The sequence below is a fragment of the Delphinus delphis genome, chromosome 15 (assembly GCF_949987515.2).
Source record: "Delphinus delphis chromosome 15, mDelDel1.2, whole genome shotgun sequence".
In the NCBI taxonomy this organism is placed as follows: Eukaryota; Metazoa; Chordata; class Mammalia; order Artiodactyla; family Delphinidae; genus Delphinus; species Delphinus delphis.
This window is the reverse complement of record NC_082697.1, coordinates 84,239,818-84,259,246: the sequence shown is the minus strand read 5'-3', so window position 1 is coordinate 84,259,246 and position 19,429 is coordinate 84,239,818. Positions and strand designations below refer to the sequence as shown.

The window sequence follows — 19,429 nt, the reverse complement described above, 5'->3', positions numbered from 1 at the left end:
GAACTTCCTGCCCAGCATCCCCGTTCCCATCTCCTGGGCACGTACGGATGACGTTAGGCGGCCAGGAGGTGGACTATCTTTGGCCTCTGGTTTTGGCTTCGGGCTGTAACACACGCAGATCCCCGGCTCCCCGATGTGGTGGTTCTGCAATAGCTAAGTGTGCACTGTCTGACTACCTGCCAGCTTTGTCGGTCTGGCATCCACACACCCACATCTTCTGGGCTACCTGTTATTTTGTCTGCCCAGCTTCCAATCTCTTATTCTGCTAACAACGTCAACGTTCCTGGGGAAGCAGCCTTCCCTTCTCAGTCCACAGGCAAAAATCAGGAAGCTGCCTCAGTCGTCAGCAAGGACGAGCCCAAGACCTGTGACCCACGTGAAATCTATGTGACCCAAGCCAGCTCAGTGGGACTCCATCCTAGGACCCAGATGGGAAAAGTGGGAGATTCTCTGATAACAGGATTTGTTCAGAAGGTGAGAGGGAGCCCCCAGGAGCGGGGTGTGATGACAGCACAGCTGAGAGTATGGCTGACGGACACTGGGAGCCTGAGCCCCGATGACGCCGGGGCACAGTGACGGGTCCAACCGCGCCTAAAGCCCTGTAAGTCTTCACTCAGACGAGCCGATAAAACTCTGTGCTTAAGGCTACCTGACTTGGGTTTCAGGAACCAAATGGACCCACGCCAACACAGCGGGAAACAGGGGTGCCAGGGAGGGTCTCGGGGGAGGGGCTCACCTCGGACCACGGTGCCCGGGTAGAGGCAGCGGTACTGCTGGCTCCAGTAGGCTGCGATCCTGGTCCCTTGCGGCAAGAAGCGAGTGGAGGCCGGCCTCACGTCAATGATCTGGGAAGGCGAAGGGCTGAGCGCGGGCGGTGGGCAGGAGCAGCCCCGCGCCCGCCTCCCCAGCCCCGTCTCCCTCCCTCACCGCCTCCTGCAGCAGCTGCTCCAGACAGTAGATGTGGGGCCGGTTCCCGCGCTCGCCCTCCACCACCACACGGTATCTGCGAGGCCAGGGCGGCGAGGCGTGAGGTCCCCAGGGGAACCGCCACGCCCCAGACTCCCAGCACCCCCCGCGCCAGCTCTACCTCCCGCACCACGGGGACGTGCCGTTGGAGCCTGAGGGTCTGCTGACCTGCGGCATAAACTCGGGGCCGGTCTAGCCCCTCTGCGCCCCCGTTTCCTCGTCTGCACAACCAGGGTTCACAGATCCAGGAGAGCCCAGCGCGCCCTCTCCTGCTCCTTCCCGCTGAGCCCCACCTGGGGGCCCGCCCATGCCCCCCAGTCCTATGCAGGGAAGCCACAGCTCAAAGAGGCGAAGCGACGCGCCCACAGAGGCCCAGCAAGGCTCTGGGTGCAGGACTGGGCGAGGCTCTTAGGCTCTGAGCGGAGCTGCCCCGCCTGGCGCCCGCCCGCACTCACATGTCCGGCGAGTGCACTGTCTGCACGTGCCCCGCGTACAGCAGCTTGTCATCCATGGGGATCAGCACACGCAGGCCATCCTTCAGCTCATCCTTGTCGATGATGCAGGAGCGAGGGGCTGCGGGAGTGGGCTCGGGTGAGGCGGGGTTGGAGCGGGGTTGGGGGTGGGGGGTCAGCCTTGAGACCCTCCGTCCCGTCCCCTGTGCCCTGCCCCCCAGGCCCACCTGTCGCCCCGTCACCCCTCTCAGAGCAGAAGGCCCAGGGTGCCTGCAGGCACACGTGCATCTGTGCGCGCAGCTATGTGCCAGCAGATGGGCCTCGTGCAGGGCGCTGCATGCGTGCCAGTGTGCACAGCCCCTCCCCTCCCAGCGCGTCTGCAAAGATCCCAGGCAGGGAGGAACCGGGGTGATACCCCGCAGGTGCTGCCCCACCCTCATCTGAAGACCACCCCTCTCTGAGCCCCAGCATGAGGCGATGCGTCATCAGAGCCCGTCACGCCCCTCAGCCACAGCCCTGGGACCCCTCCACCAGCTCCTCCTCCACCTTGGATGCTATCTGTTCTGGTGGACACAATCCCTCACAGCTGGGCTGTCAGCGCTGCCCACCCGGACCAGGCCTCCGCCCGAGGCTGCCACGCCCCATCACCGCCCCGGGCCACGTCCCCTCCTGGGACCCCCACCCCAGACTCTCCTCAGTTCTCCCCCTCCAGGCCCGACCACGCTGGTTCAGCCTCCTGGGCCTGCTCTTCTTCTCTATAGGACCTTGAACCTGGGCCCTCCCTGCCATTACCCCACACAGAGAAACCCAGATGGCTCGCTGGGGTGGACGGAATGACAGGCCCACTTCTTGGTCCCCGCCTGCACCCACACCCCTGCCACGGCTTCACCACGGGTGGAGTGGACTTCCCACCTCTTGACCTTGGGCGTGACCACGTAACCTGTTTTGGCCAATGGACGTGGGTAGAAGTGCTTGAATCTGAACCGAGCGAGGTCTCGGGAGGCCTCACTGGTTCCCGCTCTCCCTCTCGAGCCTCTGGCAGCACGGCCATGAGAAGAACACACCCTGACCAGCCCAGCGGTCCAGGTGGGGCAGAGCTGTCCCTGAATCAGTGGACCCCTAGCCATCCCGTTATCATGGGAGCAAGCCCAGCTAAGGTCACCCTGCTGTCCTGCTGACAACTTATTGCCACCCTCCATTGAGTCTGAGCACTTGGTTGTTACACAGCAATAGCTGACAGATACACTCCCAAGCAGGTGACAAAGCTCCTCAGGGCTGGCCCTGCTCCCCCTCTCAATCCATCCCCACCCCCACCTAATTCATGTCCTCAACCTCAAGCTCCAGACCCCCGGGTCCAAGTGCCTACTGGATGTCACCTCCCTGGGATGTCCTCCGAGCATCCCAGCCTCCAGCCAGCAAAGCCCAGTTGCTCCCCTCTGAGACCCGTCTCGATGACAGCTTCTCCCCACCACCTGCCAATACCCATCCACACCCCTTCTCTTCCCCTCATCTGCTCACACAGCCCATGTACTCTCCCTCCTAACGCACTCAAACCCCCCCATCTCCCTCCCAGCTGCCCATTCCCTCCCCCTCCCGATGCTAGCTCAGGCCCTAGTAACTGCCCCAGGAGAACCTCCTGCACCTCCAGGCCCAAGCCAACGCAGCATCGTGGGCACTCACCGGGAGTTAGTGGCCTCTCCACAGCCCCGCCTCGGGGCAGGTGCTCATCCTCAGAGAAGCTCGAGTCCTGGTTGGGCTCAAAGTCCTCCTCGGCAGCCATGCTCTCCATCAGCTTGCTCACGGCTCCCCCCTTCCCCCGGTTCTGGGGACAGAGCAAGAAAGACCAGCGGCTTAGGACACGGCATCCCAGTCCTGCCCGGCTAGGACCCTCCCTGGAATCCCGGGGTCACAGCCAGGCCTCGGTGGAGTCTGCCACATGGGGGACTGGGGTCCCAGCTGGGCTCACCCCCCAGGCCAGAGGGAGGATGAAATGGGCTGAGGCAGCGCCTCCAGCCACACGAGGGATCTGGGGGCATGGGGGTGGGGCACACCCAGGGACGCCTCCGTCTGTCAACCAAGCAACGCAATTCACCCAAGCCTGGGGCCCCATGGGAAACCTCACCTCCTTCTTCACCTCCTTCCCTTTGGCTTTGGCCTTGTTCCTCTTGGCAGCGGCCGGAGAGCTGGTGTGAGGGGCCCGGGCCTCGGGGGGCAGGGCAGGAACACGGGGAGGGGGCAGCGAGGCTCCCGATGCGGCCTCCTTCCCCTTCTTCTTCTGGGGATGAAGCGACAGGGTGGCCGTCAGCAGGCAGAGAGGGCCCAGGCCCCGCCGCTCACTGTCCAGAGAGGACAAAACACCCTCCCTCTCCTGGCAAGTATTTCTGGTTTCAATCTCGTTTTATTGCTACTGTATATTACTTGTTGTAAAAAAAAAAAAAAAAAAAAAAAGACACCACCGAAGTGTATATACGTGAGTTCCTCTCCAACGATCCCACCAACCACAGAGGTAACTAGAGGGACTAATAACAGCATGGTGTGTCCTTCCAGAGCTTTCCGCAAGCACACATAACCGTGTAAACATGTGGGCTATGCAGACACATCTGTGTATACACAGTACTTTCTTTTTTAAACACAGATGGGAATTTACCAAAAATTCTGCTTTGCAACGTTTTCCCCCTAGTACGTCTGGCAGACACAGAGGTGGTGGCGTCACGTTTTATTCTAACAGCTGCCCAAGGTGCCTTGATGGGGGGACCCGAGATTCATCCGACCACCCACCTCTGTTTATTCCTCTGCTGGATGGTGCCAAGAAAAACGACACTACCAATTAGTTCTACAGGTATATTCCTGGAAGGAGCACTTAGAACCGTACACCCACTGCCCGACTGCTTCCGGAGGCCTGCGTTACTTTCCTCTTGCCCCAGAAGTGTGGGGTGCCACATCCCCACCAACTCAAAGCCCCCAGGGTGGCTCAGGGACGCCCCCCGCGCTGGGGGAGCGGAAACTGGGCCAGCGTACGGGGACTGTGCACGGCTCCACTTATCAGAGCAAAAGAGTGGAAACAACCTAGATATCCAGCAACCTGGTGCGTCCGTAGATACAGTTACAAGCTTTTATCACAGCGGCTGAGGGTCCTGTTCTGAGGAAGAGGTGACAGCACAGGAAATGGAAGCGATGATACTCTGTATAAGAAGCAGGTTCAGGCTACAAAGGTGACGGGCGGTGGGGGCAGGGGTCACTTCATGCCTTTTTAAAAGCGACATGCCTAACGACCAACGACCAAGTCATGGGGCCAGGGGAGATGGAAAATTAAGACACCGAAAAAAGGAAGACTGGGCGAATGTTACCAAGACAACAGCAGAAGTCACAGCTTCCACATCAGACGGGTGAAATCCAAACCCAAGAGCATTAAAAGGAAAAAAAGTGGGAAATGTTAGCGCAATAAGAGGTATTCATTTTAATCTCTATTTGGGGGGAGAAATACGTATTTTTTATATATACACACACACATTATGTTTTCTTGTTTCTGGTGCATGTTTTGATCCTGTGCACATTTCTGAAATCAGACTGCATCTTGGGGGTTGAAGGACTGTTTGTCATGTGGTTATGTCTCCTCTTGCCCTGACTTCTGTTATTAAATAGACAGCTTGTCTTATGGGGCACATCTTTGCAGCTGTACATAGTAGGGCAAGAGACACTGACAGCCAAAAAAAAAAAAGTTATCTCCGTATGGAATTTAATTTTCTTCCTTTTCCTTATCATGCAAATTACTGTTACAATCAGATAAAACTGATAACCTTTTCTTTCCCACTGACCAGAAAGCCCATTTCTGGGAAGATTTTTTTTTCTTTTTTTAATAAAAAAACTCCAAAACTGACAAGTTCTGTACACAGAACAGAGATGTTCATTGCTGTGGTAATTACAATGGCAAAAGACCATCATTAACCAAATCACCAATGGCTAGCATGGTTGATGGCGGGAGATGTTGAAAACCACAGGACAGCAAGATGGTGGAATGTTATCCAGCCATTTGGAGACAGTGATTTAAAAGAAAGTAAAATAAACGGTCATGCCACATGGGAATGCACAAGATCTAACGCCAAGTGTGAAAAACAGGATACAGAGGCTTCCCTGGTGGTGCAGTGGTTGAGAGTCTGCCTGCCGATGCAGGGCACACGGGTTCGTGCCCCGGTTCGAGAAGATCCCACATGCCGCGGAGCGGCTGGGCCCGTGAGCCATGGCCGCTGAGCCTGCGCGTCCGGAGCCTGTGCTCCGCAACGTACGGCAAAAACAAAACAACAACAGCAAAAGCAGGATACAAAAGTGTCTCTCACAAAACTATGAACACTGGTTGTTCCTGGAGTGATTTCCTTGGTGTGTGACTTCTCCTTTGGCTGACCATGAATCGGTTCCGTCCCAGTGTCTGACTGTGTCATCAGAAGGCTGAGATCAGGTGCGCGAGCCCCTGGTCCCTCTCTCCCCAACAGAAGGTGCCCTCCTGGGAAAGGCCCAGAGAGGCCGGTTTGCCCTGTGGTTAAGGCCCCGGCTCTGGCGCTAGACCCCAGTGTTGAAAGCTCAGCTCTGATAATCATTAGCTGCTGGGCTAACTGGGCAGGTTCCAGGACTACCTGTAACGTGCAGTTAATATGAGTAAGCAACCTACCTCATGCGGCTTTGTAAGTAGTCATCTGTGACGTCAAAAGAAATACATATTTGGTCCCTGCCCCTGTTCCTGACACAGAGCTCCTAAAACCCTTTGGATTTCCTGGGTCATAGGAGCGAGCGCCTTTTGTTCTGATAAGGTGACTCTTGGTGAGTCCCTACATGGCTTCAGGATGGGGCCTGGTCACCAGAAAGACCAGCTACAACCAAAAGCTTGAAACTTTCAGCCCCACCCACATCCTCCAGGGAGGGGAGAGGGGCTGGAGGTTGAGTTACTAATCGATCATGCCTCTGCGATGAAGCCTCCATAAAAACCCCTCAACGACGGTGTTCAGAGAGCGCAAGGTTGGTGACCACGCCGAGGAGGGCGGTGTGCCCGGAGAGGGCATGGGAGCTCTGCACCCGTTCCCACCCACCTTGCTCTGTGCCTCTCCTCCATCTGGCTGTTCCTGAGTTGCATCCTTTACAGTAAACCGTAACAGTAAGTAAAGTGTTTTCCGGAGTTCTGTCATTCTGGTGAATTATCGACCGGAGGAGAGGGGTCATGAAAATCCTTGATCTATAGCTGGTTGGTCAAAAAGCACAGGTGACAACCTAGGACTTGCGACTGGCATCTGGAGTGGGGATGGGGTGGGGGCAGTCCTGTGGGACTGAGCCCTTCACTGTGGGGTCTGCACCAACCCCAGGGAGTTAGTGTCAGATGTGCTGTGAGCAGAGGCAACGCGTTTCCCTTTACCAACACATTAAGTACACAAACTGGTTAGAACACGCCTGGCCCCTACCATGGGTCAACCCTGTACAATCATCATCATTATGTATTATTGGAGCGCCTTCTCTCCAAGGATCAGAAAAACCTGAGATGGCTTCAGCCGTGAGAAAACAAGAACAAGAGATCCCTGTGGATGACACTGAAATGCAGCCCCTTCCTCACTACCACCCATTATCAGGAAATTGATGCGGAGTCTGGTCCCTTTTTGTGGCTTTGTCTAGAATGACACTGCTATTTGAGGGTTTGCCTTCCATCAGGGACATGGAGTAGAGAGGCCTGAGTCAGAGACCACTGTCGCGAGCTGGCCATTAGGTCTGAATGCGACCACCTAAAGAGCGAACTACTGGCCGTGAGCTTCCTAGCAGCCAGTGCAAGAAGGGTAACAGGTCTAAAAAAAAAGAAGGGTAACAGGTCTAATCATCACTGAGTTCTTGAAAAGCAGATGTTCTCAACCTGCGGTGTCTGTGGAGAGAATTCAGGGACCTCTGAACCTTGGATGGGGAAAAAGAAATCCCATCTCTATTTTCCCTAACCTCTCAAGAAATGAGGTTTTCCTTTGGGTGTGAGAGCTAAGACTTTGTCACCAACAGCAATCACTGTCATGTAGCGCATGACAGTTACGGCAGAGACCTTGAAATATCATCTGAGCTCATCAGTTCACACGACAACACCTGCTAGCCCGGCTGCAGGTGTCCTTATCAAAGACGTTCATCAAGGGGCACCCAGAGGAGTGCCCATCACAGAGGTCGTCGGTAGGTGGGTGACTGCGTTTCAGGGTCACCACCGCCCTTTGGGGTCTCTGTGCCTCGCCCAGGTCTGAGAACTCTACTCCGAGACAGGAGGTCCAAGGGCCCCCGCCCCACGCCGCGCCCTACCTTCCTGGGGTCCTTCCTGTCCTTCGCGCGGCCGGCGTCCTTGCGTGGGCTGGGCGGGCCAGCCTTGCCGCAGCGGCCGGGCTTGGTGGCAGCAGGCGCAACGCTGCTGGGCGCGGGCACGGCCGACGCGTCATGCAAGAAGATGCGCTCGCTGCGCCGCCGCGTCCACAGGTCGTCGTCGCTGGCCTCGGGCCCCGCCTCCAGGCCAGGCTCCTTGGGGCCCCGCGGCTTGCGGGCCTTGCGCCCCTTCTCGGCCGCCAGCTTGGCCTTGTCGGGGCTGCCGGGGCCCCGGGTGCCGGGCGCAGCCAGGGCAGGACCTGGCTCCCCCAGCCCCTTCTTGGGCCGCAGCAGCCCAGCAGGCGACCGCTTCCGCACCTTGACCTCGCTCTCCGAGTCGGTGTACTCGAACTCCGTGCCTGCACGTGGGTGAGGGAGGGGCTGTGGACAGGGGCTCCCGGGCCCCCACTTCCCACCCACCCACCCAGCCGCTCTGGCCACCAGAAGAAAGGCCACAGCCCAGCCCTCCTACAGGGGATGGCGTCACCGTGGGAGGCTTCAACCCGTCTCGGGGAAGGAACCTGAGGCCCAGAGGAGGAGGGCTTCCAGCCGCATGCTTGTGAGCGGCAGACCCTGCTGGCCCCTCCCGTCCCAAACCCCGCCGGCTGCCCAGACTCTGCTCCGGACCCCTCACCCCAAGAGCATCGTCTGGGCATGTGAAGATTCCTGCCTGGGCACGTGTGAGCTTCCCCGCCCCTCCTGTGCCTCCACAGGAGTCCCGGAAGCCAGGGCAGGTGAGCCGGGGAGGGCCCACACCTGTAGGGGCAGCAGCTCTAAGGGAGGAAGGTGGGAAAGCCTGCACAAAATCCCCGAGCCCAGAGGGCCCTCCGCTCTGCTTGCTGGTGCCACTTCTCAGAACTGGGAGGTCCTTGGCACACACTCCCCTTTCTAGAGGACAGGCTTCCCCAGAACCCACACAGCCCTGGGGCCCAGCCCCTCCCCTCACCCCCGAAGCCGCCCCTTCCCACAGCCGGAGGGCCCACATCCCTCTGCTGCAGAGCAGCCCTGAGCCTAGGGCCCAGCTCCTGGGCTCCTTGAATGCACAACCTCTCACCAGGATCCGCTGTCCTCTGTCCTTTTAAACCCCCAGGTCTTCGCTCCTGCTGGCCCTCTGCCCAGAGCACCATCTCTCCCCTGACCTCTACCTGGACAGCTGCAGCCTCCTTTCTGAGAAGACCCACTCTGCGTCCTGGGGAGTCCTCTGGCCATCCCTCCATCACCACAGGCACACAGCACACTGCAGAGGTCCCGTCTGTGTTTGTCTATCTCGTCCTGCTCTGCCCCCAGCAATAGATCCCCGAGTTCTCCTGGAGCCCACAACACTGGACAGCTCAGAGCCTGGCCCAGAGCTGGTGGCCAGGGAAAGAATCTAAACGGGGAGTTAATGGTGCTTCTCCCCATGCGGAGAATGAGGAGGGCCTGCCTCCTCCAGGCAGACCCCGGAGATGAGATGTCCGTGACAGCCCTGGGCTGACCACCCCAGCAAAGGACTTGCCCTGGGTCCCAGACCAATGAGCTGGTAAGCCAGGGCTGGACCCCAGGCCTGCACCCCAGGCCTGCGGAGCCTTGAGCAGCCAGCAGCCTGGCCACAAAGGCTCCTGAGGGACGCCCAGCCCCATCACCCCAACAGGTGCAGCCGCAGTATCAAGGGTGGGGCTGGGAGGAGGGCGCACTTGCAAAGCTTAATGATCCTGTTAATTAACCTTTTGTTAACAGAGCTGCCGGGGGAGGCAGCTGGGGGCTTTCGTGGCTAATCAGGGTGCAGGCCACAAAACACCACTGGCTTTGCCAGTCCTGCTTTTGGGTATGACAGAATGAGACCCCACCTGATGACAGCCCCCTGCAGAAAACCTAGATGCACACAGAATACTGCAGGTACCTGCAGAGGGAGCCAGTACAGGACAGTGCACAGAGCAGTGACCAGGAGTGGACACTCGCTTGAAAGAGGGGAGGGTGGAGCCTCAAGGGTAAGATCGCGTCAGAAGATAAATATTTATGAGACCCACTGGGCAGCACGAATGGTGCCTGGCACAGAGGAAGCGGGCTCTGTCAGGGTCCTGTGGTGGCGACAAGCATGAGGCCCGGAGAGAGGGAAGGATCTGCCGTGGCCTCGCTGCGGGACAGGACGGAGCAGGGAGTAGAACCTGCGTTCTTGACTCCCAACCAGCGTCCTGTGCAAATGCCTCCTCCCCAAAACAACAGGCAGTAAAAGAGGAACAAAGGAACAAAAAAACAGACCAAAAAAAATAGACAAAAAATAATGAAGACAAGAGTAAAGACACAGATGCAAAGTCAAGGGATAAAAAAAGACATACGATGTGAACAGAGACCAAGGAAGAGCTGTGGTGGCGATACAGACATCCCTCACTTTATTGCACTCTGCGGATATGCATCTTTTTACAAATTCAAGATTTGTGGCAACTCTGCATTGGGCAAGTCTATCAGCGCCATTTTTCCAACAGTGTTTACTCCATATCTCTGTGTCACATTTTGGTAATTCTCACAATATTTCTAACTTTTCCATTATTACTATTATATTATATTATTATATTTGTTATATCTGTCATCAGTTACCTTTGGTGTCACTACTCAACGAAGACTCAACGAAGGCTCAGATGATGGTTACCAATTTTTAGCAATAAAGTATTTTTTAATTAAGGCATGTACCTTTTTTTAAAAACATAATGCTACTGCACCCTTAAGACTATAGTATAGCGTAAACGTAACTTTGATACGTACTGGGAAACTAAAACATTTGTGTGACTCGCTTTATTGTGGCTTTATTGTGTTGGTCTAAACCCACAATTATCTCTGAGGTATGTCTGTACTTTTATCCGACAATACAGATTTTAAGATAAAAATCTAGAGACAAAGAAGGACTTTTTTTTTTTTTTTGGCGTACACGGGCCTCTCACTGTTGTGGCCCCTCCCGTCACGGAGCACAGGCTCCGGACGGCGCAGGCTCAGCGGCCACGGCTCACGGGCCCAGCCGCTCCGCGGCATGCGGGACCTTCCCAGACCGGGGCATGACCCTGCGTCGGCAGGCGGACCCCCAACCACTGCGCCACCAGGGAAGCCCAAGAAGGACATTTTAAAATGATGAAATAGTCAATCCATCAGAAGGACATAAACAAATGTGAACATAATCCAGAAACATATAAAAAAGATTATACACCATGACCAAGTGGGATATATTCCAGGAATGCAAGGTTGGTTTGACATTCTTTAAAAAAAAAAAATCTTTAAATCATTCTTTTAAAAAAAAATGTAATACACCATATTAATAGGATAAAGGATAAAAACCACATGAACACAACAACAGACACAGAAAAAGTAACTGACAAAATCTAACACCCTTTCATGATAAAATCACTCAACAAATGAGAAATAGAAGGAAACTTCCTCAACCTGACGAAGGACATCTATGAAAAAACCCACCACTAACATCATACTTAATGGTAAAAGAATGAGTGCTTTCTCCCTAAGATCTAGAGGGCAGGAAAAAAAACCAAACAAGACAAAGATACCTATTCTCACCACTTCTATTCAATATTGCATGGGAGATTCTAGCCAGAGCAATTAGGCAAGACAAATAAAAGGAATACACACTGGAAAGGAAGACAAAACTATCTCTATCTGTAGGTGACATGATCTTGTATATCAGCGGTCCCCAACCTTTTTGGCACCAGGGACTGGTTTCATGGAAGACAATTCTTCCACGGATTGGAGGGGGGATGATTCAGCCGGTAATGCGAGCCATGGGGAGAGATGGGGAGTGGCAGATGAAGCTTGCTCACTCACTCGCCCGCCGCTCACCTCCTGCTGTGCGGCCCAGTTCATAATAGGTTGCAGACCAGTACCGGTCCACGGCCTGAGGGTTGGGGACCCCTGTTGTATACAGAAAATCCTAAGGAATCTACTAAAAAGCTTTTAGAATAAATGAGGTTAGCAAAGTTGCAAGACACAAGATTAATTTACAAAAATCAATTATATTCCTATACATTAGCAACGAATACTCCAAAAATGAAAAGAATTCCATTTGAATAGCATCAAAAATAATAATTACTTAGAAATAAATTTAACAAGAGAAATGCAAGGCTCATACAATGAAAACTACAAAACATTGCTGAAAGAAATTAAAGACCCAAATAAATGGAAAGACATTACACGTTCACGGACTGAAAAACTTACATCGTTGAGGAGTCAATACTCCCTAGTATTATCTACTAATTCAATACAATTCTTATCAGAATCCCAGATGGCTTTTTTGCAGAAATGGATAAACTGATCCTAAAATCCATATGGAAATGCAAGGGACTCTGAAGCACCAATCTTGAAAAAGAACAACAAAGATGGAGGACTCATACTTCCCAGTTTCAAAGCTTCCTACAAAAACTCCCACAGTAATCAAGATAATGTGGTACTGACATAAGGACACACAGATCAATGGAATAGAACTGAATATCCAGAAATAATCCTTCATATTTATTTTCAACTGTTCAACTGCTTTTTGACAGGGGCGCCAGGAGCATTTGATGAGGAAAGAACAGACTTTTCAACACATGATACTGAGGCAAATGGATCTCCACATGCAAAAAACCCCTACATCACTCGCACACAAAAATAACTCAGAATGGATCACAGACCTAAATGTAACTCTCAACCTATAAAACTCTTAGGAGAAAACAGGACTAAATTTTTGTGACCCTGAATCAGGCAATACTTTCTGACATAACACCAGAAGTACAAGTGACATCAGAAGAAATAGATAAATTGGATTTCATCAAAATTAAAATTTTTTGTTTTAAACAACACTATCAAGAAAGTGAAACAGGGACTTCCCTGGTGGCACAGTGGTTAAGAATCCACCTGCCAATGCAGGGGACACGGGTTTGATCCCTGGGCCAGGAAGATCCCACATGCCACGGAGCAACTAAGCCCGTGCACCACAACTACTGAAGCCCACGCGCCCGAGAGCCTGTGCGCGGCAACGACTGAGCACACATGCTGCAACTACTGAAGCCCGCACGCTGTAGGGCCTGTGTGCCGCAAGTACTGAGCCTGCATGCCGCAACTACTGAAGCCCGCACGCCTAGAGCCCGAGCTCCGCAGCAAGAAGCCACCGCAATGAGAAGCCCATGCACCGCAACAAAGAGTTACCCCCGCTCACCGCGAATAGAGAAAGCCCGAGTGCAGCAATGAAGACCCAACACAGCCAAAAATAAATTTTAAATTTTAAAAATAAATAAATAAATAGAAGAAATGGGAAGTGGTTGTAAATTATACCCAAAGAAAAAGGAAGGAAGGAAGGAAATAACAAAGAGCTGAAATCAATAACTTCTAGCCACACTGATCAAGAAATAAAGAAGAGAAACAGATTATCTGTAACAGCAATGAAAAAGGCAACATCACCACAGACCCTTAGGACACTGAAAGCATTAAAAGGGGAAATCGTGAACTCTCTGCCAATACGTTTGACAATTTAGATGAAACGGATGTTTGGGGCAAGTGCAGAGGCCTGAGGGCTCTGGGATGCCTGGTGCAAACAGGGGTGGGGTGGAGGCTGTGGACAGGATGATGCTGTCTGAGCAGCCAGTCTGAGGGTGGAGGGTCACATAGGTGCTATCTGTCCAGAGGGCAATGCAGCCAGTCAGAGGCCCTACACAGAGAAGTGGCCTGGTCAAGTGTGAGCTCTGAGGAAAAGCCCTGCAGCTGCTTCTGTGCAAAGAACACCCAAGAGGGGTAGGCCTGGATGGAGCCAGGCCCGAAGCCCCCAGGGGACAACTGCAGAACATGGGGCTAAGAGAGAGAGAAGGGAGAGGAGGGAGGCAGGGCAGGGCCTGGAGCCTGCTGTGGACTCCGGGGAGACAGTGACATCACCCCAGAGATGGGGTCTCGGGAGGTGGTGCAGGCCTCTGGGAATGGGCTTTGGTCCTGAAGCCTGTGGAGTGCGTGAAGCCAGGGCAGCTGGGGGAGGCCTGGGGGGCAGTAGGGTAGCACCCAGGGCCCATTTTCCTGGCCCCGGCCCCTGCCAGGAGGGCCTCACGTATACCGCTAAGGCTCAGAAAAGGGCAAGGAGGCCGGAGCAGCCCGGCCAAGGAGCTGCCCCTACTGAGGCCAGGCGAGCTCACAGCCTGAACACATGTAGGACCACCTCAGTCGCAAACACCATCCCCAGGTGAAGGTGGGCTGGGTCCATGTTGGGAGAGTTGGCCCCGTGAGAAAGGGAGGGGGCCCAGGAGAGGGTCCCAAGACGTCTGTCTATCCCAAGAAGGCAAGGATATGGTTGGAGATGCAGAAAGAGCAAGTGGGGCCGGGACCAGGCTGAGCCTCCTGCCCGAGTGGTAGTGCCGGCTGCCTCTGTCTGCCCATCCAGGCAGTGGGAAGGTAGGCCTGGCTCACAGCGACCCAACACCTGCCCCCCCCCCCCACACACACACGCACACTGATGACCTCCTCCAGGCTGTGACCCCAGGCCCCATGAGTCCTGCCCTGTCTGGGCCAGTGCATCTCACTGAATGAAACCCCTCTACTGCCCCAAGTGTAAAGAGCTTCCCCTTCTTCCAAAAGGCTGCATGGCCTGTTCCTTCCACCTGCACCTTGATTTCTTCTACGTACGCTTAGCCACCTCCCACTTCTCTGTCGTGCCTCAACCAGAGCGTCGCCAACCTGGAGCGGCCTCCCTGACCCCCCAGGCTGGATCAGGGGCCTCCCGTGGGCTCCCACAGCCCCGCGGGCCGCAGACCGAGGCCTCTGCTTCCTTGAGCTGCCTGATGTCGGGCACCTGAGGTGGAGGGTCAGGTGCTGTTCGTTGGCAGCATCAACAGTGAAGGTCACTGCACGGTTCTGGAGACTCCTCACAGGGAGTGGCAGGCCACAGCCGCCACACCCAGTGCCCTCTGCTAAGGACACGGCTGGCCCAGGAGGCAGGGCTCCCAGCTTATCTGAGCCTCGGATGCCTCATCTGTAGCATGGGGCAGCGACACCCGACTCCCTGCAGCCCACCTGCTGGTACTTACCCATCAGGCTCTGCCGCTCCTCCTTCTTGCGGGCCTTCTGCTTGGCCTCCAGCTGCACCACTGACAGGGACGGGCCCACGGTGGGGCTGGGGAGGGCGCTGGCTGCAAAGCGGGCCAGCAGGCCCAGCCCGCTCTCCTCCAGGCCTGGCGACAGCGCCCGCTCCCGGGCCCCCAGCCTACAGCCTCCGGCGGCCTCGACCTCCTCCTCGTCCAGCCCGTCCTCCTCGTCTTCGTCCTCGTCCTCGGAGCTCTCATCTGGCGTGCAGAAAACAGGGAGCGAGTCAGAGCCCTGGCCCGAGCCTGCACCTCCCCCCACTGCCCCATCTCAGCTGGAGCGCCAGCGAGGGGCCCTGGCTCCAGCCCAGCTCCTCACTCCTCGCCAGCCCACAAGTCCCCCCAGTGGCCCAGTGCCCCCCATCAAAGCGAGCCCAAGACCTGGGCATCCTGGACAGCCCAGAGGTGGGCAGCGGCTTTGGGAATCGAGAGTGTTTCTGCAAGGGGAGCACCAACATGCACCTGTGCTGCAGGGAGGGGGACGGACACACGGACAAGGACTGGAGACAGCGCTCTCCACGGTCTCACGCGCACGCACGCGCACACACACGCCCCGACGCACAACGTGAAGGCTGGGAAAGGGGGCAGGAGGGGAGAGGAGGAAAGAGGGGAAGGCGGGGCAGAGAGGGGAGGGCGGGGCAGAGAGGGGAGGGCGGGCCCTGGGGGCTCGGGCTGAGGCTCGGACACAGGCGCCTGGGGGCAGCTTCACCAGTGGGAGGCCTGGCGGCTGGCAGCAGGAGAAGGTGGAGTTTGGTCTCTTCTTGGGGGGTGGGGGGCTCCCATGGTGGAAACCCTGAGCAGGCTCTGGGGTCCAAAGTTGACTCCCAGCAACACGCCCGCACTGGGAAGCCTGGGGCAAATCCCCGGCCCTCTCTGAGCCGCTAGTTTCTTATCTGTGAAAATCTCATCTCATCGCAACCCAGGGAGCCACAAGCGGGCTACACGACCCCCGGGAGCAGGAAGGGGGCAGAGGGCGGGTCCACTCAGCTCCAGCAGGCCGAGGCTCGGCACCGTCAGGGGCTCAGGCAGCAGAGCAGGATTTGAACCCGGGGCGGGCTGGCTCATCACCCACAGTCTAGTGGAAAGACACTAAGGAAGCCCCAGCCTGTCTCCCCGGTTGAAGAGAGACAAGCTTCTCCCCAGAAACTGGCCCTACGGCCCGAGGACCTGCAGCCCTGAGCCCAGCTTGGGCCATCGGGACAAAGGAGGGGCAAGCTGTGGGCCCGGCAGCCACAGCAGGGAAGATGACACTCCCTGCATGTGAACTAAGCCCTCACCAAAAAGAGAGACCTTCTGGAGGTACAGGCTTGCTTCCTGCCTTTCCAGGGACACAGCCCAGCTAACCCCACAAGGGCGGCGGGTGGGGGGGGCGCCCAGTACCTCTGTCAAGGAGCCGCCGAGGGACACCTGCCAGGGGGGGCCTGTCTGCCCAGGGCGCTGGGAGTGTGAAGGTGGCTCTGGGGCCGCTGGCCCAGGGCTGGGCCAGGCCGGGCTGGAAACAACTCTCCAACAAGAGGCTGGAGGAAAATGAGCCGTCGTCTCTCCGTGTCGTCTGGGGGCAGGGAGTCTGGGCCCAGAGGTGGACAGGCCCTGGACGGTGGCCAACTCCACATTCTCCTGCCTACGCCCCAAGACGCCTGGCTGCTGGAGTGCAGCTAGCGGCCGAGAGCGGCGGCCCCAGCAGTGCCCGTGAGGACAGGGTTCGGTCTGCCCATTCATCCGAGGGAGCCCTCAGTGAGGGAAGCAGACAAGAGCCCAAGGAATGCCCGAAGGGAGTCGAGAGAGGAAGGAGGCAGAGAGAGAGAAGGTCTGTTAAGAGGAGTGAGAAGACGGAGACCCGGCTCCCAGAGCGATGGATGCAGCGGGATGGAGGCCAGCGGGGCGGGCAGGTGGCAGGCAGGCAGTGCACACTTGCGATCCATTCACATTGCGGACGTCACATGGCTCTGTCTCCGCCCAGTGGGCCACAGCGGCAAAGCAGGCTAAGTGTAGGCAGACTGCAGGCAGCGCCCGGGTCCCCCACCTCAGGCAGGCCCCCCGGGGGCTGGCCGAGCTGAGCAGGGGGTGGGCGGGGGGCTGGCTGGGGCGGGGCACGGGGTTGGACACGGGGCCAGCTTTCCCTTCTAGAGGTGGCCTTCCCGGGGCTGCTCAGGTGTGGAGCCTCCAGAACTCTCTCCTGCCCAGCATTCTCTGCCGGCGGGGTTGGGCTGGCTCTGAGTTTCTGGAGGTCTGGAATGTCCACATCGGACCCCAGAAAGCCAGCAGCGGCCCCCAACCCAACCCAGCACCCTGAGATGGAAGAACGGTTGGAAAGCAGACGGCCGAAAAAAGGTGTGCTTTCCACGAAATGCTGATGAGGGTAATCGGGGTCTCCTGAGGCCCTCCCCGCCCCCTGCTCCCGAGAGCCTGACAGCCCACCAGGGCCGCCTCCGACGGCGGCTGGTCTGCTCAGGCCAGGGTCCGAGGGGTAGGGGCAGCGGAGGGGGTCTCAGGACCAGGAAAGCCTTTCTGGACGTGTCCACACCTGAGGCGACAGAGTTTGCCAAGGGCAGGGGGAGAAAAAGTCCCAACAAAGAAACCCACGGAAATGCAGAAAAACTTTTTTTCATAGAAAAAACTCTTGGCTCGGTACGTGGGGTTGGCTGTTGTCACTCAGTTTGGTTTTCCAAAACCCGATCCGTAAATGCCAAAGCGATCCGCTGCTGCCATAGCCGGTGGGGGCAAACCCCGAGGGGGGGGGAGCAGAGGGGACACAAAGAAAAGGGTTTCGCCTACCTACGGAGCAACGAGCCAGGCTCGGACCCAAGCTCAGTGACCCGCTGCGCCGTCTGCCCTACTCCCAGCCTTCGCTTTGCGTCCAGAGTGCAGCGTGAGAGCAAATGCAAGAGACCAAAACAGACATTCAAAGCATCATGGGTAGGGGTCAAGGGTGAAGGTATGGTCAAGCTGCTGGGGGAGAAAGCAGACACACTAGAAAAGCCAAGCCAATTAGGTGTTTTAGTACCAGATGTCAGTAAGGCCCTATTACCCAAATATCCCTTTCAAGACCTGACCAGCGGTCTGGGTGCAGCGGGGACCCCCTCCCCTCGCCCCCTGCACTCCCCCTTATCTGGGCTCTGTCCACTGCTGTGTCTGGCCCTGGTTTGCTGGACCCTGGATCCCTCTGCCCATTCTGGGCAAAGGGCCCCTCACTACAAGATCTGCGGGGCTGCCTGCTTCTCTATGGGGTCTGGGCTGGAGCACGAGAGCTCCAAAACTTGGAAGCTGGAACTCTGGCTTTGATAGGGGGGAGGAGGCATAGGGGGCCAGCCCAGAAGACGGGGAGAGGGGAATGGCGAACTAGCCAGACTGGTCCACAGAGGCCCAGGTTGGGGGAGGCCTTGGAAGACGAGGCTGGCTGGAGAGCTAGTGGCCCGGGTTGTACGTGCTCAGGCACGGCAGCAGCACCGGAGAACGCGAGCCCCGGGAGCACCCGGCCCCCGCCCACGTCGTCTCCAGGTCACCCAAAATGTATCCCAGCCAGAGCGTCAGGGTCTAGGCTCTGACCCCCAGGTGCTGCTACCCAGGCTCTGGGATCCCTAAAGGGGGGTCCACCCTGAAGCAAATCCAAAAGCAGGGCGAGAAGCACTTAAGGATCGGCTGGCTGCTTCGCCCCCCCGCCCGCCCCAGGACATTTGTGACTGGAGGTCCTGGAAGACTGAGACATTTCTAACCCCAGAAGTTGAATTCTGACGTTAGGGAAATCAGAGCCAGGGCGCTCACAGAGGCCCCTGAGGCCAACCCCCTCTTTGTAAGTGAGTTTGAGAGCAGATGAGCCCGGGACTGAGCCTGGGACTCGCAGTGAGCTTTGCCCCCCAACACGGCAATGAAGCCTTTTGAATTTCACAACAAAACTCAGGGACGGCAAGCGGTCTTGACCCTGCACTGCCTACATTGCCCTTCGAAACAGAAACATGCGTTAGAAAATGAGTGTTTGCAAATATTTTTTAACCACTGTTGCGTAAGAATAGAGCTTTAAGAAAACAAAAGACAAACAAGCAGCTTAAAAAAAAAAAAGATGAAGCTGGAGGTGAAAGCAGTTGACTTTAAACCTGAAAAATGAAAGGCATGCCAACAGCTACCAGGGATATTTGAATAATAGAGAGAGCGCAGACTGCATTATTCCGTCTACCCCTTCTGGGGCAGGGGTGGGGAAGGGGGTGAGGGGGGCAGGAGGAACAAAATGAGGGAAGCGGCAACCTAATGGTCTAGTCAGGACACAGCAAGAGAGACAAGGCACACGGGTTTAGTTAAAAATGAACTCGATATGTTTAATAAAGCTCGATATTACCAAAATCGCGGTACAAACATCAAGTCACACGCCCACACGACAGAATTCCATTTACAAAATGTCCCCGGGGAGGGAGGCCTCCACGGGCCCCTCCGGGAGGACCCACCCAGGCCTTCGGTCCAGGGGGCAGGGGAGGCGAGGGGAGGGGACAAGAGAGGAAGACTAAAAACAGTCCATATGAAAGCTCAGAAAGAGCCAGCCAATGGTCTTATCACGATGATACAGGTACAAATAAAAACAAAAAC

General features: G+C 56.3%; 1 protein-coding gene across 5 annotated transcripts in view; it reads right to left on the bottom strand.

Moving 5' to 3' along the window:
• Positions 1-19,429, bottom strand: part of TNRC18 (trinucleotide repeat containing 18) — an 84,080-nt gene that overhangs the window by 10,468 nt on the left and 54,183 nt on the right. For all 5 annotated transcript variants that reach the window (XM_060032509.1, XM_060032505.1, XM_060032506.1 and 2 more), the window contains 7 exons: positions 14,801-15,055; positions 7,725-8,140; positions 3,541-3,693; positions 3,099-3,240; positions 1,422-1,539; positions 928-1,003; positions 737-845 (listed from right to left, as the gene is read on the bottom strand). In XM_060032509.1, coding sequence (XP_059888492.1) covers positions 737-845; positions 928-1,003; positions 1,422-1,539; positions 3,099-3,240; positions 3,541-3,693; positions 7,725-8,140; positions 14,801-15,055 — 1,269 coding nt within the window. The remainder of the gene's footprint in view (positions 1-736; positions 846-927; positions 1,004-1,421; positions 1,540-3,098; positions 3,241-3,540; positions 3,694-7,724; positions 8,141-14,800; positions 15,056-19,429) is intronic.